This window comes from Quercus lobata, chromosome 12 (assembly GCF_001633185.2).
Source record: "Quercus lobata isolate SW786 chromosome 12, ValleyOak3.0 Primary Assembly, whole genome shotgun sequence".
NCBI classification, from domain to species: Eukaryota; Viridiplantae; Streptophyta; class Magnoliopsida; order Fagales; family Fagaceae; genus Quercus; species Quercus lobata.
This window is the reverse complement of record NC_044915.1, coordinates 41,464,935-41,491,971: the sequence shown is the minus strand read 5'-3', so window position 1 is coordinate 41,491,971 and position 27,037 is coordinate 41,464,935. Positions and strand designations below refer to the sequence as shown.

Here is a 27,037-nt window from a genome sequence, read left to right as displayed (position 1 = left end):
CTTCATACATACTTAGGGTTAGCAAGAATCAAGATTCATGTCAAGAGCTTAATGATCACTTCAGTTACTGCATAAAGAGCTTAAAGTGAAACACAAGTAGGAGTACTTGTGGTTGCTGTGAATCCAAGAAAGAAGTAGTCCGTGGACTCAGAGTTGTCATGTGGTCGTGGTAGTAAGTTTCCTACTCGAGATAGTAATAGGATGTTAGTGGTCTAAGTCGCTTATGTGTAAACTTCAATTCTTTCATAGTGGATCTGTTTTACCTTGAGGATAGCTAGGTTAAATCCTCCCCAGGTTTTTTACCGGTTTGGTTATCCTGAGTTATCATATCGTTATGTTATTTATTTTCTGCACTATTTCAATTATATGATTTATCTATGTTAACCTAGATTTGTATAATTTACCTAAGTTAATCACTTGGCTAAATAACTAGGTTAATTTGTTTGCGTTTAAGGGGTCTAAAAACATACACACTCGATTCCAATTTTACATGAAATCACACTTTGAGCAAGTTTAAACCTAGACTCTATATTTTGATCATGGTTTGCCAACACAATACACATTGAAGTTCTAATACATTAGTTCCTAAAGTCTTAGAACCTAACAAAAACTATTGGTAATAACATGGATCAAGATGAGTTTTCTTCTGATGGGTTTGAGAATGCAACCAATTGCTACCATGGATTAACATTGTCAATCAACAAGAAAATGATTTGCAAATGTTGCCAGCACAGTCACAGCAACAACCCAATAATGTAAATGGAGGAGGAAATGACTATTCCTATGATGATCTGCTGAATGCCATTTCTCTCATGCCAAACTTAGGGGAGGATGATCTCAATGAGCTTTTCTTGGAGGAAACCTACAACCAACCTCCTTCTTAGGTGTGTTAGAAAAAAAATCTTTTAGCAAAAAGTCACTTTGAATTTGATTTTTATGTTTATAGTGGTTCATACGCAAGACACAACTTGTTTCAAAATTTATTGAGGTAACAAGCTGGGAATAAATTTCATATGAGATTTCTATTGATATCAGTAATAATCAGATTTTAATTAGTACCGATCGGTACTAATAATTTCTCAATTAATACCGATCGGCAATAATAAGAAAACTCGAAATACCAATCGGTAATAATTTGATCGATAATAAGAAAACTCGAGTTATAAGGGGAACTCAATTTTCAAAAAATCGAGTTCCAAAATAGGGACATATACCCAAATAGTTTGAAAATTGGGACAAATTGCTGCATAGTTTAAAAATTAAGGGAAAAAGCCCATTTTCCCCCAAGATTGTCATTGAAATTCAAATCTCATAACTGGAAAACTCCAAAAATCTGTTTCCAGTTTTCGTCACTCAAACTCAAAATTTTAAGTTTTGAGTTTTGAGAACTTAATTCAAGAATTTGTCCAAACAAGCATTTCTTTAGTGTGTCCCACATTTTTTGAGTTTTGGGTGATGAAAACTAAGTTATATAACTCATTTTTCATCAATCCAAACACCCTAAGTCATTGGATTAAATTGATCTTAAAACCTCTTCTTTTTTTTTTTTTTTTAGATAGATATATAGTGGGGAAGGGGGAGAGGTGGAGGAAGAGAGCTTCAAACCTGTCTCAAGTTAAACTTTTTACTTATTGGAACTTCCAATTATAAATTTATTTATTACTTTTTCTTTCTAATAAAATAATTTAAATATTGATGAGCCAAGGCTTGCCTTTTTCTTTTCTTTCTTTTTTTAGAGGGTGGAGGGGGCATGGACGGAGCTATACATGGACTAGGGGGAGGGGGCAATGGTCCCCCTAATATTTTTTTTAAATATTAATATTTTAATAGGTAATATTTTTAGCAATTTTTTTCAATAAAGTTACACTTTCTCCCCTTAACAATGCTATCAATTCTTTTAAGAGTAATGTTATAGCCACAAATGTTTTTACAAATTATTGAAGTAGAAAATTCTTATTGGTTCGCACACTTACATCACTTTTTACTTATTAATAACTACTCACCACATTAGAAATTTGTAAAAATTTTGTAGTTTTAGCATTTTCCAGCTTTTAAATGCCATAAAAAATTAATAGATTAAATCTAAAACAAAATATACAAGCCCAAAAAAATTAGCCTAACAACAAAAATTACCAATAATAAAGCTAAAAATATTAAGTTAAATCAATCTCTTTTACCCAAAACAAACAACTTGGCCATTAAAAAAATTTTAAATAAAAATTCTTAGTGGTAAAGTAGTAGAGTTAAAGGCTGGAGCCATCGCACACAGCAAAGTCGCCTCCCCTAACTCCAAGTTCCTCGTCTAAATAAGTTGATGAAAAATGAGAATAATTCAGACTTATTTAATGAGGATCAGGTTTTATGGTACATCCTTATCTAAGCAACTTATTATTAGGATTTGATCAGGATTTTGGATCCTTTTTAATTAAGTGAAATGCAGTGCTCTCAAATTGTGGGCTGAGGACCTCGTTTTATCACTGTGATACTATGACATGTCTCTGCATCACTTGCAAATTGCAATTACATATGTGGTATTTTAGACATTTGACTCGATTTGATCCATACTATGGAGTCATTTCAAAGTGAAATGCAGAGACAATTTTGTATATAAACTAATTCAGCGGTTTTACAATCTCCATGGGTCAGACCTAGTTTTCTGTCTCTATTTTTTAATTTAAAAAAGAAAAAAAATTCAATCAATTATTATATTTATTGTTGTTTTGTGTGTTTTTTTTTTTTTTTTTTTTTTTTTTTTTTTTTTTTTTTTTTTTTTTTTTTTTTAGCCATTGTAATAAGGGTACATAGTTGTCTCTATGGCTTCGTCTTTATAAGGATTGTTTTTTAATATCAAGTCAAGATACCAATTGATTTTTGGAGTAAACAAGGTTTGAACTCCAAATCTCTTAAGAAAGCAGAAAACATTTTACCTATTTAGCTAATTGCAACTCACTATCCTTGCCTACTTTAAACATGTTATGATGTGGACAAACAAAAATTTTTTAGGAGTAATTTTCTATTCTATATGTGATAAGGCACACCTAGAAATGGATCCATTAATATACATAAAGATTCTTTCAGAAGCCCACCAAACTGGCCCAATACGTTTGTCTTTGTTTGATATTTGTGAACGTTTTGATTCTTTTTAAGGGTAGAAATCCTTTTTTTAAGTAATAAAAGAGGTAAAATATCAATTTCATGAATAAATAAATAAAACTTGAATAAAAAAAAAAAAACTTGAAATCTCAATTTATATATTAGCAAAATCCTAATTTAATGAAAAAAACAATGAAGTCATGTGAATTTGTTTTCTTCATCTTTAAATAGTAACCACTTAAAATTTAAAATGAGAATAAATGATATGAATAAATCCTTCTTTTAATTATACCTCCCATAATAATATTAGACAACTAGCTAGATTGGTGGTAAAATCTAAATTGCTTTAACCTTTTATTACATGAATGAGTTATATTCAAAGGATCCAAAATTTATTAATAAGATGAAATGAAGCATTAGAAAGATTTGTGACACATAGATGATTTTGTATTTAAGATGCATGATTGGTCGTTAATGGTAAGTCATTATTACTATCGATCCCAATATCCCATGTCGTTATTATGATTATATAATTTTTATGACAAAATAAAGGAACTAAACGTCATTTAATTCAAAAATATAATATGATTCTCTAATTGTTATAACTAGTTTGAGAAAAAAAAATAATCCTAAAATCTTATTATATAACTCCACATCAAAATGATGTTTCCTTTATCAATAAATATTTGAGGAATACTTAAAATTTAAGTTAGATCATCTTCATATCAATCTTATACATTATTTAAATGAATCATTTCATGTTTTAATTAATATAAGTGATTATCAACTTAAATAATAATAATAAAAAAGTAATTGTTAAGAGCGGACGCAATGAGTTGAAATTATTTATAAACAAAAAATAATACAAGTGATTCAATTGGAAAATATTTAAGCAAAGCAACTCTAATACTATGTTGTTGGAAGTGGATTCGCTAATTATGGATGCAATCGAATGTGTTTAAAGAGAAGAAACATTATTTTACCAATGCAAATTGCCAAAATCAAATCAATATGGACATAACTAAACACCATCTATTTTTGCATTAAAAATGTCTTCTTTTTTCAATAATAAACAAGGTCATCCACTAAGAAGTACGAGGCAATTTGAAAGAAAAGGCTGTGAAATCTTCTTTAGAAACCTTCTATTTTAGCTAAATTGCATTGAATGATTATGTTGGGATAGATTTTTTAATTTAATTAGTATGAAAATTTATGGGGTGATGCATGTACGTTCCCTTCAAAATTTGATATTTGTGAGATGAGAGGGACTGTATATATCCGAGAAAATAGTTAGATATTTAAAGATGTCCAAATACTCTTGTTTGTCAAAAAATAAAAATTTTGATAGAAATTGCACACATTTTTGTAGAGATAAAAATCAAAACAAAATTGTGATAAAATCTCCCTCCTTCCATCTATCCCTACAAAAGCAGTCATATTACAAGTGTTGCACATTCTTTGCGTCCACTTTTTGATTCCATTAGCTCCTTCTACTATAAATATATATCCCCCTCTTCTCCCCATTTTTGTTCATAGTATATTGACCATGGCCATGGTGGGTGAGAGAGTTAGAGTAGACCAATCTTTCAAAAGCAAAACCTCCATTGTAGATATCCATATTTTGGTGGTAGATGATGATGCTACATCTCTTGCCATTGTTTCTGCAATGCTTAGAACATTGAAATATGAAGGTACTTTTTTTTTTTGGTTTAAAGATTTCAATCCTCTTTGTATTTAGCTTCTTATTTTACACATAATTGCATGGTTAGGGTTTTCACAAGCATTTATATACATGTTTTATAATATTCTTTCTATTAGAGCACTTTCATTCCAACCGTTTTTATTTCATTTATGTGTTTGGGGACAATTAGCTTTCGCATTACATATATACATAGATTAATATTCTTCTGCCTATAAACTTGTGAATTTCATTAACTTTCAACAAATATGATTTTTTTAATTTTAATTTTTCCGATCAATATTTTCCTCTAAAATAGATCTCACACTTGTTTTCTAGTATTCTGTTTATGGATCTCATATCGCACTAATTTGGTAAGGCCTTGTGTGCATGTTTTTTGACTTAATCTAAAAGATTTCTTCATTTTGCATTGTGTGTAAGAAATTGAAGGGAGAATTTGAGTTTCCATACTTGGCTTTCTACTAAAACACGAAAACTTATTTTGATTAATTTCCCTATACTACTAATTGATTATTGTTTTCATGTTCTTTATTGACACGATTGCTTTGAATCTCTTTTCTTATATTGTTAGTATTATGTTTCATGAATTTTCTTATAGTCATTAATTTGATATGCATGCATGTTTTTCACTTGTTTTTAGATATTCCATATATCCATTTATCTCCATTCTACTATGAGAAAAAGTTTAGTGAAAATGTATCTTAATTAGTGTCTTCATCTATTGCACATACAATAGATTTAATTCTTCTATTTTCTTTTTCACATATATTACAAATTAAAACTTTATAATTTTATTCTCTCAAACTATTATGTTTTGATCCTATCTGCTTTTTCATTGGCTCAAAGTTAATTGCTTGTTTACTACAATTTTTATTTTCCTTAACATAAATGATTGAAAATTATAATATTCTTTTCTTACCAAGAGACTATATATGCCTTTAATCCTTTCCCAAGATTTACTAGATCTAAGTAGGAGGTATTAGCTTGTGCTTTGGTATATACTCTATTCGTTTTTACATGTAATAAAATATATATATATTTTTTTTGTTAATTTTGTGGAAGGGTTGTTATTATTGCTTATTAATGATCAAATTTCCTTCTATCAATTAATTTAACACTCTTCAACCAAGTATTTAAAATTAAATCTTAGTTGGGAAATGTTATATTTGTGAGAATCACTCTTGTTTAATTTGTACTTTGTAGTAAAACGGTTTCAACATTTCTTTCTACAGTGATTCCTTTGTAAACTAATAACTTTGTTGCTATTACTTTAGTTGTGACAGTTAGAAACCCAATGGATGCTTTGGCTACTCTTCGGATGCAAAAATTCGACCTTGTTGTTACAGATCTGCATATGCCTGTAATGAATGGGCTTGAATTGCAAAAGGAAGTCGAAGAAGAATTCAAGCTACCTGTAATTAGTGAGTGCCATTTTACAACAATGATTCTAATTTTAAATAAAAAGCCATTGCTTTCATCTATAAAATGTTCCTCTTAGTGTTATTTCATGTTATAACACAATTTTGTTTATATATTTTAATAGGATTTTGATTATTTAATGCTATAACACAATTTTGTTTATATTTTTTTTCCAAATGTATTATTCAATCTAATGCAGTGATGTCTGCTGATGACGATGAGAGTGTCATATTGAGGAGTTTAGAGTGTGGAGTTGCTTTCTATATAGTAAAACCAGTAAGCCCGAAAGACCTCAAAAATGTATGGCAGTATGCTGTTGCAGCTAAAAGAGGCAAATTTATTGCTATCGAAGAAATCAAAAACATTCCAGCTGAATCATCGGTTGTTTCTTTCGAGGATCAAAAATCTGCAGCATCATCTGTTTGTCAAGAAAAACGTAGTAAAAAGGACTCCAAGAGAAAGGGTGCCCCAAAAATGGGAAAGGAAGATGAGAATGAAATGAATCAGGGAGTCCCTAAAAGGGCAAAGTTGGTTTGGACAAATTCACTTCACTGTCGATTCTTGGAAGCCATAAATCATATAGGCTTGGATAGTAAGAGATCTCTTGCTAATTACAAATACTTTTCCCTCTTTGTTTATGCTTTGCTTAGTTTTCAGTTGCAATTTCTCTATGTTTGCATTTCTAATGTTTATCTTTCTAATTTTAATTCTTCCAGAGGCTGTGCCCAAGACGATTCTTGAGATCATGAATGTGTGGGGCTTAACTAGAGGAAATGTAGCCAGTCATTTACAGGTTTGGTTCTACATTAAATTAAAATTTAAGAAGTGCTATGTTCACAATATTTTTAAAATACTTTCATAACAATTATTAGGTAGTAAGTTGTTACGAGTTTTTAATTTGAATTCATAATTGAAATTATTTTTTTCTCCACCAATAACAACAAATAACAACCTACTACATAGAATTTGTTTTGAAAGTGTCATGAAAATGTTATATCTATAGCACTTCTCTTAAAATTCTCATATGATCACCGGCCAATTAATATATCCTTTTTTGGCTAAGCTTAGGTCTTGGTTGTCAAGTTCTGCTTAACAATGTGCCGTAGCAAATTCATGCAAAATGGAAACAAATAAAAACTATCAAAATTTATTTACTTTTTTAAATGTCATTTGTTAGGATTTAATTATAAAACATGTACAATTGAGCATCTTATACATTCAGTTTATTGAACATTATTGAACATAGATCATTAAAAACTCAAAAATCATAAAAGAAAGTTGCAAAAAGATTGTCCTAAAGACGTCCAGTCAATTGTTGAGATGTACGAAACAGAAAATTCTAGAACCATTTATTTTCAAAGAATATTTCCAAGATAAAATCTCATGTCTTTATTTCCAAAATTTCTTTAGGTTTTATACTCCTTAAATTAGAGATAATTCATTTGTAGATAACGTGGAAAGCCAAATAGCGGATCAAAATCTTATAGAATTTTTAGGATAATCCATATGCAATCAAATCCTATCATTTTTTTCATTTAAATAATTATGATTTTGTGAAACCATCAATTTTATTAAAAGATATTGTCTTCATCCTAATTAATTCACCTCCAAAGAGAAAAGAAGAAAATGAGAAAAGTAGTGTTAGCTTCTTATGGATGCCACACACAAATTGATGTTGAAAAAAAAAAAAAAAAACCCTCAAATTCTTAAAATTAAATGAAAATTTTTGTATTCTAAAAAAGTGTAGCTTTTTTATAAGGGGGAAAAAAGAAACTATAGATGCCATAAGGGAAAAAAAATGATGGTTTTTAGACCCCTTAAAAAACACAATTGGATTAACCTAAGTAATTAGCCAAGTTATTACTTAGTCCAAATTCCAAATCTAGGTTATCACAATCAAACAATCATATCATGCAAAACAGTGAAAAGATAAATAACACAATGATATGATCACCCAAAAAACCAAACCGGTAAAAACTTGGGGAGGATTTAACCTAGCTATCCTCAAGGTAAACCTGAATCCACTATGAAAGAATCAAAGTTTTACAATAGGACTTAGACCGCTAACATCCTATTGCTACCCACCAGTAGAAACTTACTGACACGACTACGTACAAGTTCCGAGACCACAGACTCCTTCTTTCTTGGATTCTCCAGCAAGTACAAGCACACCCGCTTGTGTTTCTTTAAGTTCTTATGGTAGCAACTGAATGATTATCAAGTTCTTGAACGAATCTCCTTCTTGATAATCCTAAACTTGTGTAAAGGAAAGTTTCTCACAGATCTCACAAGAGATTTACTCAAACAGCAATATGAGCAACACTAAAACGTGGCTAGGGTTTGCCTTATATACCTAGGGCAAAAATACAAAACCCTAAACGTTTTAAATGAACTAGGGCTGAGTTGGAATTCTGCAGAAAACGCATTTTGCCCGATTTTCAATTGATCGAGCCTAAGCTTCGATCGATCGAACCAGGCCGAATTGCTTTATTAAATCTACATCAACTTAAATCCAAATTTACATAAAAGACACAACTTTGGGCAAGTCTAAACACGACTAAACAACTTGTTTTTATCATGGTTTGCCAACAATACACATTAGAGTTCTAAATACATAAGATCCTAAGTCTTTAGAACCTAACAAAAAATGTCGTCAAGAAAAATCCTCTATCTTTTTGTTTGCATTACATTTGTGTGTTTTGTTTTTGAAAACACACTAGTCAATAATTAGGCATTGTTTTTAGGGCTGTCCACAAGTCGATCCGGGTCAAGTTTATGCCCAACCTAGACTTGACCCAAAAGACTTGGGTGGGAGAAAGCATAACTCGCAACCGACCCTGTGGAGCTTTGGATCGGCTGGATCAGGTCTTGTCGGTTTTGGGTGCATCTTGATTAGTTTCGAGTTTGCTACAAGGGTTGAAATTCGGTCGGATTTTGACCAAATCTTGCCAGATCTTGACAGAGCTAGCCAGATCTATCAATATCTGGCCAATATTCCTCCATATCCTTTGAGATCCGGTTGATATCTTGCTATATTTGTCGAGATCTGGCCGAGATCTCTTTATATCGGCAGAGTTTTGAGTTTAGGTTTATCGATTTTCAGACAAAATTTGCAATTTGCGACGGAAAGATAGAAAGGCATCGGGCGGGTCGAGTTCTTTGAGTTCTCAAATAGTCAAATCGTAACTCGAACTGATGGCGTCAGGTCTTGGTGCCGATGACCAACAGCCTACCAAACCATCGCTCAAATTGGGCAGTTATCGGATTGAAGGGCGTTAGGTCGGTCAGTTCTTCAGGTTTGGGCGGGTGCTGGACAACCCTGGTTGTTTTAGACCTCCAAATTTTAATTACAATTTGATCAATTAAGGCTAATTAACTATTAATACGATTCTTTCTCAAAAAGGAGGAAGGTTACTTCTAGGAAAAAAAAAAATCACAGTGGAACTCATGGGTCACTCGTGGGTAGGCCTACTCGTGAGTTACTTGTGAGTCACCATAGTTGTAACTAACTTTTGAAATTTCTTGCACTCCTCACATGTCCACTCGCGAGTGCATCAATCCCGAGCTACTCACAAGTTAGTCTCAAACTCCTCTAAATGTGCGACTCTTCACCAACTCTAGACTAAACCCCTCCACAAAAATACAAGGAAATAAATGTATAAATTACAATAAAATTGGCACATAATAAAGCCAACAAAACGTAATGAGAAAAAAAATCACAACTTAATAATCTTCCCCTATTTTGTGACAAAACATCTTATAATAGACTTTAGACTTAAACGTGAGTTTGGAAACATTGACAAAACTCACTCACTTAAATTTAAGAATTGTGAAGAACTTGGAACAAAAATACCAATCAAGTAAACATGACATGAACTATGACAGTCATGTAAAAATGACTACAATGATCATTTAACAATGCAAGAGATCATCTGAAATGCAATAATTAATACACAAAACATATAGATGTATGCATGTTCAACATAAAAACGCAATGCAATGAGAACAAGAAAGCAAATAAAACAAAAGATAATTCAAAGCATCATAAAAGTGTCAAGGCCAAACAACACAGTCACAAGAACAACAAAAAGGAATATTGAAAGTAAATTACAGAACAGTAAACAAACATATTCATAATTGTAAAATAAAACAAAAGATGTCTCCCTCTTAAAGTGATCAACACAAAACAACTCCCCCTGACAAGATGTGCTCTACCCTTGATATATGCATCTTTACTTATGGAATTTCTCTCCCTAAGAAAGTGCACAAAAGACCTATAATTTCTCACCCTTTTTGTACATGAATGAGAAAGGAGTCGATAAGAAAGATGATAAGAACTGAAGCTAAAACCAAGGACAAGAATACATATGGGGCACATGATGAATGAGTAATGAAGCTCAAACAAGAATGAGTATTATGCCACAATGGGCCAACATCCAACACATAAAAACCTCATATTCAAATAGTATGAATTAAAAACAAATAAAAGTGTAATGAATTACCTTGGAGATGAACAAGAATTGAAATGCACTTGTTTTTTGTTGGGTTTTGATGAGGAAAGATAAAAAAAGATGGTTTAGGGGGAAGAGAGAGAGGAGAACTTTTAAAAAGAAAACCACAAAATACCCATTTAAAATACTGATCCGGGAAACTCTCGAGTGTAAGCCACTTGCCGCGAGAACCACTGCCCAAAGCCCATTTTTCTTTAAAAACAACTTGCAAATTGGACTACCCCCTAGTCACTCGTGAACCAACTGTGAATGGCTCTGCCTAAAACCTGACTGAATGTAATATTTCAAAGAAATTTCACTTGGGAGTGAGTCCACTCATGAGTTACTCGCGAAGCACTCATGAATGACTTTGACCATTATTTTTAAAAACAAATTTTCATGAATTTTTTTAAAAATCAACATAAAATAAAAAACTCAAAATCATGAGACGACAAGGGTATAGATAAAAACTTCCAAAGACAAAGAAAATAATCAAAATTCTTTTTGATTTAACCACAATATGATTAAGTACAAACATATCAAATTTAAATGAGTACAAACAAATAAATGAGATAGGCATCTGGTGAACAATAAACCTGTGTATCATATTTGAATATCAAGTATGAATTTGTCTGAATTTCTAAAATGATTCTTCAATGACCAACTCATAAAAGGTATACAATAATGACACTAAGACATGAGAGACCCTTAATATGAATAGACAAGAGTATATATGATCCCTCACGTTCAAAAATAATGTGTTGAAATTGATGTTGGTTAGCAAAACATTCTTGGAATATGATATTGATAAGTTTAGAACATACGGAAGCTGAGTCTCAGTTGCAAAAATATAGATAAGAAATTATGATTTTAGTGCAACTTCAACTTACTAAACTTTTTTCTATACATTTGAAAACAGATGCTTTTTTCATAAGTATTTGGCTTTTACATTTAACCTATAAACCATATTATGCTCCACATTTTTCTAGTCAAATTAGTTTTCGAAGCACGACTTTTTCAACTCTTTATCTTTTTTATATTATTTTTGTACTCCACCTTTTCCTATTCAAACTAATTTTCGAAATACAACTTTCTAAGAGCTTTTTAGCATAAAGAAAAACAATTGTGAAGAGAGATATATGAACCATTCTATGAATATGTCAAGGTCAATCGAATCAAGAGACAAACAAAGTATGACAAATGCGAATACGCATTTACCACAACCATACATAGAAGTCTAGATTTTACTCACAATTACTATAATATGCATATATAACAAGACTAAACTCGTAAATGCATTATGTCATTAGTGCAAAGATATTAGATCAAACTTTACATGAGATATGTGCTTAAACATCATGGTTAAATTTTTAGATTTTTTTGTTGTTGGTGTTTTTGGATTTTTACTTACACAAAAACAAATGAAAAGAAAAAAAGCATAAACAAAGCATTAAAAGAAATGCATGATGCACAAATGCATGAGAATGTAACTTCAAACGCATGAAATTCTTATACTTCTCAACCAACTTATTAGATTCATTAAGTTTATCGGTTAAGGCATCCTTTTCACAAACAAACTTGCTGAATTTCTCTTGAAATTTCTTAGTCTTTTTCTTAAGAAGCTTGTCATTAACAATTTTTAAACCATCAAAGGAGTCATGTAACATGTCATATTCAACATCATCATAAACAAAGTGCATCATGCACAATCTTTTTAAACCATTAAAGTCTAATTTGTTAGTAATCATTATTGTTTGTAAATGATAGCATTCATGCACAATCTTGTTTATTGTTTCTTAATCATTATAATTCCTTAGTGATGATTATGTATATGCATGGGAATATTGTAGAAGTATCGTTTATTCCTAAAGAAAGTCGCGGAAAAAGGTCTTTGCACCTCAAAGGGCGTATCCTTGAGATCAAGCTTTGCCTCTGGTCTTCCTCCATCACACATATTCAAAAATTTTCGACAAAACTATCCCCAATTCCCAGAACAAAAACAAAAGAGAACATCTATGCTCCAACTAGGATTTGGAGGTAATTTTATGACACTTAATGGTTCTATCCTTGGTGGTATTCCTTCTAACAGAGCATCTTCAAGCGGAGCTCAGTTTGGATATGAAGAATCCTTTAATGCTCTCAACATAGAACCTACACGTTTTTCTACTAAGCATAATGCTTCAAGTTCCAACTTTGTGCCTCAAGTAGGACTTGAGCAATGGCGCTCATTGAACAATCTTCAACAGACACTGTTTGGCAATAGAAATAATTCTGTTCATCAAGCAAATTGTCCAGCTTTAGCTAACAATGTTGGATCGAATTTTCCATCGTTGAGAGATATGACATGTGGCCCTATGAATAATGCTAAGAATGGCCTAGTGAATACTTCAAATTGTAATGACAAATATCCACAACAAACTCAACCAATTAGGCCTCATCTAAATGATTCCCTGTTGAACTCCGACTTTGAAACACCTAGAATTCTCAACCATAGTTATATTCCAGACATTAAGAAAAATATGGGGTCTCTCAACAGTTCTAATGCAGCTCTAAATTTTCGCTATAATAATGGCGTTGATACCGGAATCCAAATGACTAATGGAGAAGAGCTAATTGGAACGAGTGAAAAGAGTTTCAATGACAATGGGGCACCAAATGGTCCTTGCAATGGCTTTGGGATGATGAATGGGCACAGTGACAATATCGCTCTTGCAACAATGGGGAATGAAACTTTTGGTAATAATATGGATCAAGGAGAGTCTTCTTCTGATGGGTTTGAGAAAGCAAACAAATTGCTACCATGGTTTAACGTTGTCAATCAACAAGAAAATGATTTGCAAATCTTGCCAACACGGTCACAGCAACAACCCAATATTGTAAATGGACGAGAAAATGACTATTCCTATGATGATCTGCTGAATGCCATTTCCCTCATGCCAAACTTAGGGGAGGATGATCTCAATGAGCTTTTCTTGGAGGAAACCTACAACCAACCTCCTTCTCAGGTGTGTTGGAAAAAAAAAATTCTTTTAGCAAAATGTCACTTTGAGTTTGATTTTTATGTTTATAGTAGTTCATACATAAAACACAACTTGTTTCGAAATTTATTGAGGTAACAAATTATTACTGAATTTTATATGAGATTACTATTGATATCACTTTATTATTTTTTCATTAACAACAAATCATCTAAATGGTTATGAATGAATTTATGAAATGCTAAAAATACTATAAATTTTATCATAAAAAACTTATAAACTAATGTGATAAGAATATGGTTGGTGTCACCTAATAATATGATAAATAAATATTTTGAATTTTGAATTTTTTTTTTCTTTTGTAAGTGATGACAAACTAGTTTGTAAGTAAGATTTATATAGTTAATTTGAAAAATCTAAAAGATCACTCATCTATAAACTTATTTTATATATATATATATATATATATATATATATTCTTAGTTGCTTATTTAATAACACCACTGTTTTACTTTAAATATGTAGCAACAAGGAGGGGAAGAAGTACCTTTTGAAGAGAATCCTCATGTGAATGAAGTTCAAATTCTTGAACTATCTGGTTCATCCAATCTTGAAGAGAATGCACCTTTAAGTGAACCAACTTTTAGCCAGGTATATGTCTAATGCTTTTCAGTATCAATTTTGCTTTATAACAAATACATCTAAATTATTCTTATAGTACTAAATTTAGTTTCCCTCTTTAGTCTACAAATGCAAGAAAGATTTTTTATGTTCCCAACTTGTTAATAGTTTTCCCTAAAAAAAATTTTTAAAAAAATTGTTAATAGTTAATTTTCTTGTTCGCTACTTGCTTGTTTCTGTTTTATTTTATTTTTTTATTATTATTTTTTTTTTTCACAAAAACCTCAAGTAATCACAAGAATTTGTAACCATTGACAATACTCAAAATTTTAGCCTAGAAATTTTATTGTTTGCATTGTCATATTCACTATGATAATTCTTGATGCCAAATTTACTGTCACGGTGTCCATAATCAAGGCGGTGAACAACTAGTGGACTTGGACTTTGATGTCAACATGTTTGCTTTGGCGGAGAGCCCTGATCGTTACCTCAACCATGAAAATTCAACTTTTGTTTTATTTTAAGCATTCTATAATATCTTACTTCCAATGAGTCTACACAAACCCTATTAAGAGAGAAAACTATTTTTGAGTTCATATATGATTTACCTTTACACTATATAATTTTGGAATCAGACCCTGAGTTTAATAGCTTCTCAATGAAGTATTGAAAATATTGATGTTCCTTAACATTACTTTGAAACACACATTTTTGCCTCCTTATCATAATTAAGTTCCTAACCCTTTTGTTATAATGTGTACAGCAACAACCCGTGAGCTCAAATGATCTCTATGGCATGTATCAGGTGGAGAATAATGTTAATAGCCCATCGAAAAGTCAGGCATGATCTTAAAAAGCTCTAATTTTCTCCTTATTGAATAAATTAATTTTCTTTTCTTTTAGAGTTTCAAAATCTCTTAACTTTTTCTAATGAATTTTTTTTTTTTTTTTTTCCTTCCTGTTAAGGGATGGGAGGATGACTTCATGGACTCCTTGTTTAGTCTTAGCCCCAACCTGCAGCTGCTAGAGTGAGAAGGTTGCGATGATTCAAATCTAGTTGCAGAGGAACCTTTTTTTTTTTTTTTTTTTTATTATCTATATGCATTAATTGAGTTTAATTATATAGTTATGACAAAGTATAATTGTGGTTTCATTTTAACCTTTTTTATCAAGGGAGTCAATTTTGTACCGGAGACTATTTCAGTTTGATAAAAAAACGATATATTTCAGTACCAATCAATACTGGTATACCGTTTCGGAATTACCACAGTTTTATACAAGTATAAATACCTTTTTTTTTTTTCTTTTTTTTTTGATAATATACTTACTTATTTAGTTAAAGTTTGAAATCATGTATTTTATTAAGACAAATTTATAATTAACCCAATCTATACTTCTAACCTCCTTTTATATATATATATATATATATATATATATATATAGAGTTAGTTAACCGTTCAAACACCCATCCGATGCCTTGAAGAAAAACTAAAAGTAAATTCAAGTGTCACAAGTACCACATCAAGTGTCAAAACTTGATGGTGCACAGTAAATGCACATCATCTGATGCCTTGAAGAAAAACAAAAATTAAGCTTTGTTGAGGTGCATGTCCCAATACATTCACTATTAGTTTTTAGACACCTTAACACAATATGTTTAACCTAATGTTAAGCCAAGTTGATTAACAAGTTTGTTAATTAAATCTAGGTTAAACAAATATGTGCAAAACAAATATAACGCAGAAAGTAACGAACACACAAATCTAATGACCGAGGAAAACCAAATCGGTAAAAAACTTGAGGACGATTTAACCTAGCTATCCTCAAGGTAAAAACAGATCCACTAAGAAAGAATTGAAGTTTGTACAATAAGACTTATACCACTAACATCTTATTGCTATCTCTTGTAGAAGACTTACTACCACGACCACGTGACAACTCCGAGTCCATGGACTACTTCTTTCCTTAATCTATAGCAACCACAAATTCTCCTACTTATGACTTTGAGACACCTCTCAAATGTTTCAGATCTTCTTGAAAGTTCTTTATGCAGCAACTAAAGCAATCATTAAGTTCTTGATGTGAATCTTAATCTTGATAACTCTATGTGTGCGTGTTTGAAGGTAAACACCTCTCACATCTCACAAAAGATTCAACACATAACTCAATAAAGACTTCTAAAACGTAGCTAGGGTTTGTTCTTTTATACTTGGAGTGAAACACTTAACCCTACAATATGGGCTTGGGCTAGTTTGAGAATTCTATAGAAAATTGGTGATCCACGATTTTCAATCGATCGAGTCTAATTTTCGATCAATCGAACCTTGCAGAAATTGAATAGTAATTTCCTGCAATTACTCAATACAACACTTACATCAAACCAAACTTTGAGCACATTTAAACCTAGACTAAATGTTTTGATCATGGTTTGCCAACATGCACAAATTGAAGTTCTAATACATTAGTTCCTAAAGCCTTAAAACCTAAAATTCACCATTTGGACCAAAAAATAAAGACTACTATCTCGTTTTAAAATAAAATGGGACTTCATCTTTCAAGGATGTAGACAAGAAGATAGGAGTTGTACACCGAATTGAAAAGAAGAAGAGAAAGGGATGATCTTCTTGAGCCGTTTGGTGTGCTGAAATTAAGGAGGAAGACAAAGTGAGGGATGGTCCAGCAAGCTAAAATTTGGATTATCATGTCATCCAACAATTTGGAGATAAAGATCTGTAAGTACCAAAAATTCTATATAAATAAATAACTCATTCACCTTGTACCGGCCCAAAACAAGTTTACCACCGAAACACACTGAAATTCGTCGGAATTTCCAAAATGAGCCGAAATACCCCGGTATTTTGGGCAGTAAGAATCAGTAGTGTTTCTGTACTGGTTGACCTGCCAATATATATAGTACGGAATTGTCTTCCTTGCTTTTTATGGCCCTGTAGTAGGGGTATTACTGACCCATTTAATGATTGTGTCATGACCTTTCAACCCTAACATAATTTATTAATGAAGCATTTTGACACAAGATGACCTACTTAACACGCTTAATAAATGGGTTGTGTTGGGTTGACATGAATGTGACACAAACCATTTCAACCCAATTAATTTCAAACAGGTTGAATTGACACAAATTCAATCATTTTAACCCGCTTCAAAAAAGCACCTAATTAATATTGTTATACATTTAATAAACAACAAATTTAATACAAACTCATTACATCAAAATACCTATTAAGCACACAATTTGAAAGTCAATAATAACATCAATTACTTAAAGCACATCGTCCAAAAGTTCAAAATAACATCAAAGTACTTTATAAATATTAAGTCCATAATATAGTACCATCAATCTAGAAATAAGTTCTTTACATTCCAAAAGAAGTGCATACACTTAAAAGCCAAATTCAAAATAACATAGTTCAACAAATAACATCTATCTAGAAATAAATTTTTTATATCCCAAAATAAGTGGCATACACTTCAACCCTAATTTAAAATAGCATAATTCAACAAAAATATAGTATCTACAAAATTCATCAAATGCTAAGTATAAAAACTATAACATAGTTTATGTCTCTCTCTTCTTTTTTGTTAGTTTTTAGACCCCTTAAAACACAATTGATTTAACCTAGGTAATTAGCCAAGTTGTTACTTAGTCCAAATTCCAAGTCTAGGTTATCACAATCAAACAATCATATCATGCATAGCAGCGGAAAATAAATAAGACAATGATATGATCACCCAGGAAAACCAAACCGGTAAAAAACCTGGGGAGGATTTAACCTAGCTATCCTCAAGGTAAAAAGCAAATCCACTAGAAAGAATCGAAGTTCATACAATAAGACTTACAAGCCCCCCCGCTCGACTTCTTATTGCTACCCACCAATAGAACTTACTGACACGACCACATGCAAGCTCCGAATCCACGGACTCCTTCTTTCTTTGGCCTTTGCAAAACACAAACACCCCCGTTTGTGACTTTGAGATCCCACTCAAAGGTTTAGCAACACAAACTCTCCTATTTGTGACTCCAAGACCACCCTTGAAGGTTTAGATCATCAACACCTTTGATGACAAGAGAAGGTAGCAACTTCTACAATACCGGATCTTGAGATTCTTCAAGGAATAGCACCGGTAGAAGACATAAGAGAGCTTTTTAGGAACAAAACCCTAAATACAAAAGAGGCACACTCTTTTCTCTCTGAAAAGCCACACAAAAACGTGCTTAGGGTTTCCTTTATATACTGGGAGAAGTAGATTAGAAACCCTAATCCTAAATGGGCTTGAACTGCTGTTTGGGCTTAATTAAAATTCTGCAGATACGATTTTCGATCGATCGAGCCTGTCTTTCGATCGATCGAACCAGACAAATTATGAAATCTTCTTCCTGCAACTTGTATGTTCTTGAATCTTGACTTGAATCACATTGAGCATTGTCTAATATAACCTATAGACTCTAAGATCTATATCTAGACAAGTTTGTGTTCAGGATTTGCCAATTGTTCTAAACATTTAGAACCTAACATTTTTTTTAGTTTAAAATGTAGGTTGGATATAAAATTTATTTGACAAATCTAAAATAAAATGAATATTTATATATTATACGAGTTAAACAAGTTATGGTAAATGGGTCATTTTGAGTTGACACAAATAAATTGGGGTATCAAACGTGTCAATTACGATCATGCGGGTTGACCCGCTTATGATACGTTTATTATCGTGTCACTTTCAGGTTGACCCTATATCATATTCGTAGGTTGTGTCAAACATTGACATCCCTACTTACCATGGAAACTCTTTGGTCATCTGACTATGAATGTGAACTAATTTGTTGTAATTTTAATATAGATTTTTCTATATGGTTATCTGTGTATATCTTAACTAGGAAACTTTGATTCTATATCTTGTATTGCTAGTTTAATAAAATCAGTGAGCTGCTTTGCATTCTCTGCTATAAAAAGTAGATTCTATCTACGGAGAAATTATTCAGTACACTATTGTCTACCAAAAGTGACAAAGAAATTTTAATATAAAAAAAAAAAAAAAAAGTGTTAGCACGTGACATGCTAGAGCCTAACTTTGGATTAGATGTAATTGTCCTATATGAACCTTGTCATGTTTAAAAGATAAAAATAAATAATAATAAAAACTTAAAATTATAGCATAATTGGTTATGTGAAGTTGTAAGAGACCGTAGCCCAACCCAACCTTTCGAATGGTTTGGCATAACTCATGCAAATGGGTGGAGTTGTGTTATTGTCTTTCAAGAGTGAAGGTTCTACTCATTTTATCATCTCCTAAATTAAGGATTTTACATGGAGTCGCCACTTATTTAATTGGAAAAATAAGAAAACCAAAAGGATTGAAAAGTGCATCTTTATTGATGAATTGAAATTTTACGTCTTTATTAAAGAAGTGAAATTGTACATTGTGTGTGTGTGGGGGGGGGGGGGGATTGGGGAAGTGTACATAAAGGTAAAGGGTGTGGCCCAAGTCTCAAAATCACAGGTCCATATCCAAGATAGAGTAAAGTGGCCCAACCCATACGCTAAGACAATTTGAGAACCCCGTATCCATGGAAGGCCTTAATAGAACTATCAATAACGACACCTTGGCCCAGAATTCTTGCTGAGGGCGCAATGGGAAAGACGTAGAGTCAAACCAACAGTCACCTCCGCATTTATTAGATACTCTTACCTAATGTCAGTCAAATTAAATGATGAATAACTAACCTAAACAATAGAAACACCCCCAAAAATCTCTACTTATGATCAAAGAATGGCAAGAGAAGTGTTTGATGGGACAAACATCTTCTGCCATCTAGCCAAAAAATGTACAGCTGGAAAGGAGGAAGGAAGGGGAGATAAAGGAAGAGTTAGCCCGTAGAGAAAGGGGATCCAAAAAACTGAGAAAAAGAAAAAAAGAGAAAGAGTGAAAAATACACTTTGTAACAGTCTGAATTTCATGTTTTGTACCTTGGGGAGAGATTTCTTTTCAATTATTTTCATCTATTTTATCTATCTTGACTTTCAATAGTTGCTCAATCTTCCCATTGTGGATTATTCATTCCCTCTCTATAAATTAGTTGTGTTGATCAAGAACTTAAGATTTGTTTACACCATTTTGTGTTTGGACAAAGTTTAGCTACAAAATTGGTTGTAGCCTAAGGTTACAACCTTACTCAATTAAATAAACATCAATACATATTTTAAAAATATAGTTATTAAATTTCATGTTCTTTACACTCTTAATACAAATGTCGAATTTTGTGTCAATCGGATAGTATTACTATATGATCTATAAAATTATATTTTATGCATAATTTTAAACTACAAAAACTTGAAATTTAAACAATTTATTGATGACATAGCTATTGAATTTTAATTTTCTAGAAATTTTGCAAGCATGGAAGATATAAGAAGAAGATGTAATCCAATGCTGGATTGTCAAAATTCACCTCCAATAAAAAGATATTGAGTAAGGTTGTAGCTTTAGACTACAATCAATTTTATAACTAAACTTTGTCCTTTGTATTTTTGACTCCCACAATTTGATATTGTTAGTTTTTAGACCCCTTAAAAACACAATTAGATTAACCTAGGTAATTAGCCAAGTGATTACCTAGTCCAAATTACAAGTGTCCAAATTACAAGTCTAGGTTATCACAATCAAACAATCATATCATGCATAGCTGCGGAAAGATAAATAACACAACAATATGATAACTCAGGAAAACCAAACCGGTAAAAAACCTGGGGAGGATTTAACCTAGCTATCCTCAAGGTAAAAAGCAAATCCACTAGAAAGAATCGAAGTTCATACAATAAGACTTACAAGCCCCCCCGCTCGACTTCTTATTGTTACCTACCAGTAGAACTTACTGACACGACCACGTGCAAACTCCAAATCCACGGACTCCTTCTTTCTTTGGACTTTGCAAAACACAAACACCCCCGTTTGTGACTTTGAGATCTCACTCAAAGGTTTAGCAACACAAACTCTCCTGTTTGTGACTCCAAGACCACCCTTGAAGGTTTAGATCATCAACACCTTTGATGACAAGAGAAGGCAGCAACTTCTACAATACCGGATCTTGAGATTCTTCAAGGAATAATATCGGTAGAAGACATAAGAGAGCTTTTTAGGAACAAAACCCTAAATATAAAAGAGGCACACTCTTTTCTCCCTGAAAAGCCCCATAAAAACGTGCTTAGGGTTTCCTTTATATACTAGGAGAAGTAGATTAGAAACCCTAATCCTAAATGGACTTGAATTGTTGTTTGGGCTTAATTAAAATTCTGCAGATACGACTTTCGATCGGTCGAGCCTGTCTTTCAATCGATCGAACCAGACAGATTATGAAATCTTCTTCTTGTAGCTTGTATGTTCTTAAATCTTGACTTGAATCACCTTGAGCATTGTCTAATAAAACCTATAGACTCTAAGATCTATATCTAGACAAGTTTGTGTTCACGATTTGCCAATTGTTCTAAACATTTAGAACCTAACAGATATTTATGAATAGGAGATGACATAGACCCAAGAAATAATCAATTACTTAAAAAGTCCTAAACACCCATGATGGGGACATTCTTGGCTGGTGCCAAAGATTGGACCTTGGAAGGCAAATTTTTTTTTCCTTTTTTTGTTTAATTTCCAAGGTAGATTAATTGTGAGAGAAACAGAAATGATATAGTTGATTTAAAAATCAAAGAGGCTGAGCCCAAAAGCTCATAGCACAATTTCGTATCTTCCATATTAAAATTGGTAATTGATTCAATCAAAATATTGCTTGCCATTTTTTGTTTTTTATTTATTTACCAAATGCTGATATTATTTGAATGGAGGATCCATCATCCATGGTAATTAGTCAACAACCTATTGTGGAGAGGGGTCATTCTATGGTATCCCATATTTTTTGGGGGGTACGGTACTTACTTAAATCTTAGTTATAGATTTCACTTGTTATAATCTAGTCTGTTTATTTAATTTTAATAAGATATTTGCTACCAGTCATCTAGGTTTTCTATAAAACCCAAAAAACATAACATACGATTTCTTCTTTTGTCAAGTGCTTAAGAGAGATCTCTAATTAACGGGTTCTTCCCTCTAGCCACCTCTTTCAAACCTTCATGGCTTTGCCTCCTTGGGTTCTGTGTTTGGTATACAAATCGTGATTTTGATTTTTAATCCTTTTCCTATTTATTGATTGAAGTCACTAGAAAACCCTAGAAATATCAAATCCTACACCTAAATGACCTTCATCGAGTCTTGAAGAATGTTTAGATACTTTTTCTTTTACTTAATCATTTTAATTTAATTTTCAAGTTTGATTTTTACTCTTCCCTGATCTGTTGTTTACTAAGTGGCACAATATGGTTTATATTCCTTTGATTATTAATTCTTCATCTTCTTCTTCTTGGTTCTTAGAGAAATCATTTAAACCTTTCATACAAAAGGATCACTCTTTGTTCACATGTCTTTTTTTTCCCTCTTTGCTTTTCACTCACTTTGAATTCACTTTTACTTTATTGAGGCACCCTATAACATGTTACTTTTATTACTATGATTTGTAAATATCAAATATCATTTGTGGTTTCATAAGTAATTTCTATTGTTGTTTTATAATGTTAATTTCTATGCATAGATTTGGTTAAGGCAGTTCTTGATGAGTAGAAGTAGTTTTTTCTGATTTTGTTTACGTGCATAAAGAGGTCAATATCACTTTGGTTGTTCTTCTTTCTTATTTTTGCAAACCCCTAATGGGTTTGCAAAGTAGTGAGAATAAAATCTTTAATTTAATAGGTGCTTTTTTGGGGTCAAATATCTTCCATTTAATTTGTGTTTCTTTTAGTCCAACTTGTATGTATTATTGTTTTTTTTTTTTTTTTTTGGTTGATCAAACCGTGTTATTTATTCATACTCACTATAAAGTTTATAACTTTTTGTTATCTAAGTTGCAATGTTTTAGTGGGCATGCATGCTAGGTGTTTGAGAGAATGACAAAACATGTATACTTGCAATTAGCATGCTTTGTTTCTGGTTTGTTAAAAAAAAAAAATTCTATGATCATTGTGTGGTATAGCATTTTTAAATTTCATTCAAGTAATATAGACCTTGAAAGAGATAGTGAACCCCATCTTTTGTTTTCATTTTAAGTTGGTTCCTGTATAATCTTTAGGATGTTTTTGGTCTACAAGTCAAGAATATTTCATCTGGGTCTTACTATTTTTTGTTTTTGACTTTTAAAGATAATGAGAATGATTTATATTTAAAATTAATTTATTTTCCAAAAATTATAAAATTGGATGAAAAATATGATTAGATTCAAGTTCAGAAAATATTTATGAAGCTTGAAGTTTATGTTTGATACATTGTGCTTTATCAGTTTTAAGTAAGACTGTTTGAAAATTCTTGAAAAAAGAGATTTTCTTTCTAGGAATTTTCAATTTATTTTATTCTCAGGAAGTTCCTTTTAGTTCTGAACACAGTAATTCAATTCCCAACCTTTGATGACCACTGATAATAGTTTTTCAATCTGGAAGAAATAGGAATAGAGTTTTAGTATGGTTATCTTACTCAATCCAAGTAAGGGAAAAAGGGAGATGCCATCCTAAAACTTGTTCATTAGTGTTCCGGGTCATTTACAAAAAATAAGTACTTTAAATACTCCTCACTTGAGAATTAGCAGTTGCATGTACTCCTTCCAATTGATTTCAAGGGGAGATGAATGCCTTCTTATTGATCCCTTGCCTTTCAGTCTCAAATTAATATATAATAAAAAGCCCCATTAAAAATTGGAGGACCACCACTTTCTGGTGGTTCTTCATTCACGCTAGTGATTGTTAAGACCAATTTACTTTTTTGGAGTTATTGTCATTGTTTTTCCTTTTACTTTTCCCTTCTTGTTTAAAGTGTTTTTACTTTCTACCTATCTACTTAGGCATAATAAAATGATATGCCAATAGTCCTTGATAATGTTGTTTTTTTATACTAATTATTGTGATGAATCACAGACTAATATCAACATCTGCCAGTTTTTTACCGGGTATACAGAAGGTCAGTTTGATTATCGTTCATGGCCTTTGATACTGAAGTTAAAAGATTGGCCTCCATCTACTTTATTTGAACACTTGCCATGTCATGGTGATGAGTTTATTTGTTGCTTGCCGTTTAAGGAATATACACATCCACACAAGGGTATTTTAAACATTTCTCTCCAATTGCCCAAAAAGTCAGATATGGGTCCCAAGACTTATATTGCGTATGCAGTTGCTCAGGAGCTTGGCCATGGAGACTCTGTCACTAAGCTTCACTGCGACATGTCTGATGCGGTATGTTTGGTCTTGTTGAAACTCCTGCTAATCCATTTGTTTTGGTTGTCAAAGGAAATTTCTGTTTTGTTGAAGTACTGCATGAAAATGTCTATATTAGTTTGTATAGGTTAAAGGAAGTATACGTGAGGGCCAAATGAGCTTGATAAGGGTTGGTATTTGGTAAGCACTGCATGGCTGTTGATTACTGCCCATCACACATTTTACAGAAAATCTCTAGTACCTTCATGCTGACATAAAGCAATGGCTCACATTTTCTCTTTTGAAAGCCATTTTGACGAAAGCAGTCATCAGTCTTGCAACAACTAGAGGATATTGAGATCTTGTGTGGGAGGTATAAAGCTACTGGTGTTGGTGCAAAATATATGGACGATGAAGTTGAAATTATGACTAAGGAAGGAGAAAAGTGATGAATTCTCCTATTGCACCACAACACGTCAACATTTGGTATCAATAAGTTATGCAATTGAGCCTTGCCAAAGAAAAAAGAGTAGAAAAGATCCACTTCGAAACAATTTTTTAGTTTGAGATTTTGAATATTGTTATTAAAAAAAAAAAAAAGCCCATGTATTTTGGGTACTCTCTCTAAAATGTTTTAGTTGAAAAGAGTTGGCAAGACATTTTTTTAGTTGGCTATGATGGATGATATTTAGTCATTATCTTGTCAATTGGTGTATCAATGGTCTCTTTGTTTTGAATTTTGTCTAAAAAAACACATATTTTGGATATTTTATCGTCTCTCTTGATATAGAACTTTTTAGTTGTTCAGAAATTTGAAAAAAAAAAATTAGTTTTAGTTTTAAAAGTTGTGAAAAAACTCATGAATTTGGGTTCTCTCTTTATGTTGATATAGAACATTTTAGTGGTCAATAGTTGGCCAAAAAAAAAAAAAAGTTGGCTAAGATGATAGATTTTTAGTCATTATCTTGTTAATTGGATTATCAGTGGCTTTTTCATTACCTCATGTATTTATTAAAAAAATGTTGTTAGGATATATGTGTTTCACATATTAGGAATATATGTCACTATTTTATGTAATTGCCTAATCCTTTGACAAAACACACTTTACTTGTAATTAGGTAGGTTTAGGATGTGTTTAATACTTCAAGAAACAAGGTTTCAAGTTCAAGTGTTAAAGCCATGCAAGTCTATCCAAGATTCAAATGTGAAAAGTGTTGTTGATTAAAACTTGACAACTAGCATCTATCGAACCTTGAAGAGCTGTTTCAGCCTGTGGCTCGACAGTAACTCGACAGATAGGGAATCTGTCAAGGTTTATGAAATTCAGATTTTCTATTCTGTTTTTCATCCAATCCGTGATTATATATTTGGGCTTTCTTTTCTCACAATCCTAGACATATAAAATGATTATTTTAAGGGTCGTCAAAGGTGACACAAGTTGCACAAGTGTTGAGCAAAAGTTTGTTCAAGCAAATTGTGACCAAAGATAGAATTTGTCCTAGTTCATCTTTCTTGTTAAGAAGTTGTTGTGTTTGTACACCGTAAGATTTTGTAACCAAGGAGCTTCTTGATCTTCATTGTGTGATGAACTGAAGAACTTTGCAGCCAACAACCTTCTCTAGTTGGTGATTGAAGTTGTGTACTGGAATCCACGCAATTGGTTAATCACGTACTGAGAACCTTGCATTAAAAGGAGAGATTGTCACTACAGAACAAGTCCAATTGGGTATTGGGGTAAGGGTTCAATTGTAGATTGGTATAAGGTACTAGGATTACTTTACTTGTAACCGCTTGTTTTGATAATTGTGGATTCTCGGGAGTGGTGACCTTAAAATCACCCGGTGGAGTTTTTGCCGTATAGGTTTTCCCCATTCATAAATAAATCACCTTGTCAATTTATTTTCCACTACATACTTAGTTTAACTGGTGATTTGTTTGTGCTACAACACATCTTGCATGTTAATTTGATTAATTAACAAACTATTTAATCAATTAATTTATCACAAGAGGTCGATTCGTTTTTGGCCTATCAACTGTTACTAAAATTAAAATGTAGAAAGTTCAAGAAAAATAAAAATTGGAAAAATTATTTATTTATCTTAAATCTAAATCTAAATCCAAATCCAAATTTATGTATCCAAACAATGGAATTTCAAATCCTTCATGTATAAAAAGACCCAAACAAGAAATTTTAAAATCAATGGTGTGGGGACCGGCTAGTCACTAAAATTATTAAAGTTAAGTTAATTGGGCCTGTGGCCTATCCGAGGACGTAAATCTATCCAAGGAGGCCCATATCAGGTTGTAGGGATAACCAAACGAAAGGAAGAGTAAATATCACGTAAGGTGAGTTCAGTATTCGTCCGAGGACAAAATCCTTCTCGGCAATATGAGTCCGAGGACGACCAGAATGCCACCTTGTTACAAACGTAC

The 27,037-nt window shown here is 32.0% G+C and overlaps 1 protein-coding gene across 1 annotated transcript; it reads left to right on the top strand.

Annotated features, from left to right (window-relative positions):
* The first annotated feature begins 4,639 nt into the window (after window positions 1-4,639).
* Window positions 4,640-25,053, top strand: LOC115970663 (two-component response regulator ARR1-like). Its single transcript, XM_031090256.1, has 9 exons — window positions 4,640-4,784; window positions 6,067-6,213; window positions 6,411-6,803; window positions 6,928-7,004; window positions 12,552-13,706; window positions 14,205-14,330; window positions 15,064-15,141; window positions 24,326-24,643; window positions 24,931-25,053. Exons 1-9 carry the CDS (start codon window positions 4,640-4,642, stop codon window positions 25,051-25,053), a joined length of 2,562 nt encoding a protein of 853 aa, XP_030946116.1.
* Window positions 25,054-27,037: the final 1,984 nt, after the last annotated feature.

Coding starts and splice junctions, on each gene's coding strand:
- LOC115970663 (XM_031090256.1), top strand. CDS start 4,640: ATGGCCATGGTGGGTGAGAGAGTTAGAGTAGACCAATCTTTCAAAAGC. Junction 6,804..6,927: donor AAATCATATAGGCTTGGATA/GTAAGAGATCTC, acceptor TAATTCTTCCAG/AGGCTGTGCCCAAGACGATT. Junction 13,707..14,204: donor ACAACCAACCTCCTTCTCAG/GTGTGTTGGAAA, acceptor TTAAATATGTAG/CAACAAGGAGGGGAAGAAGT.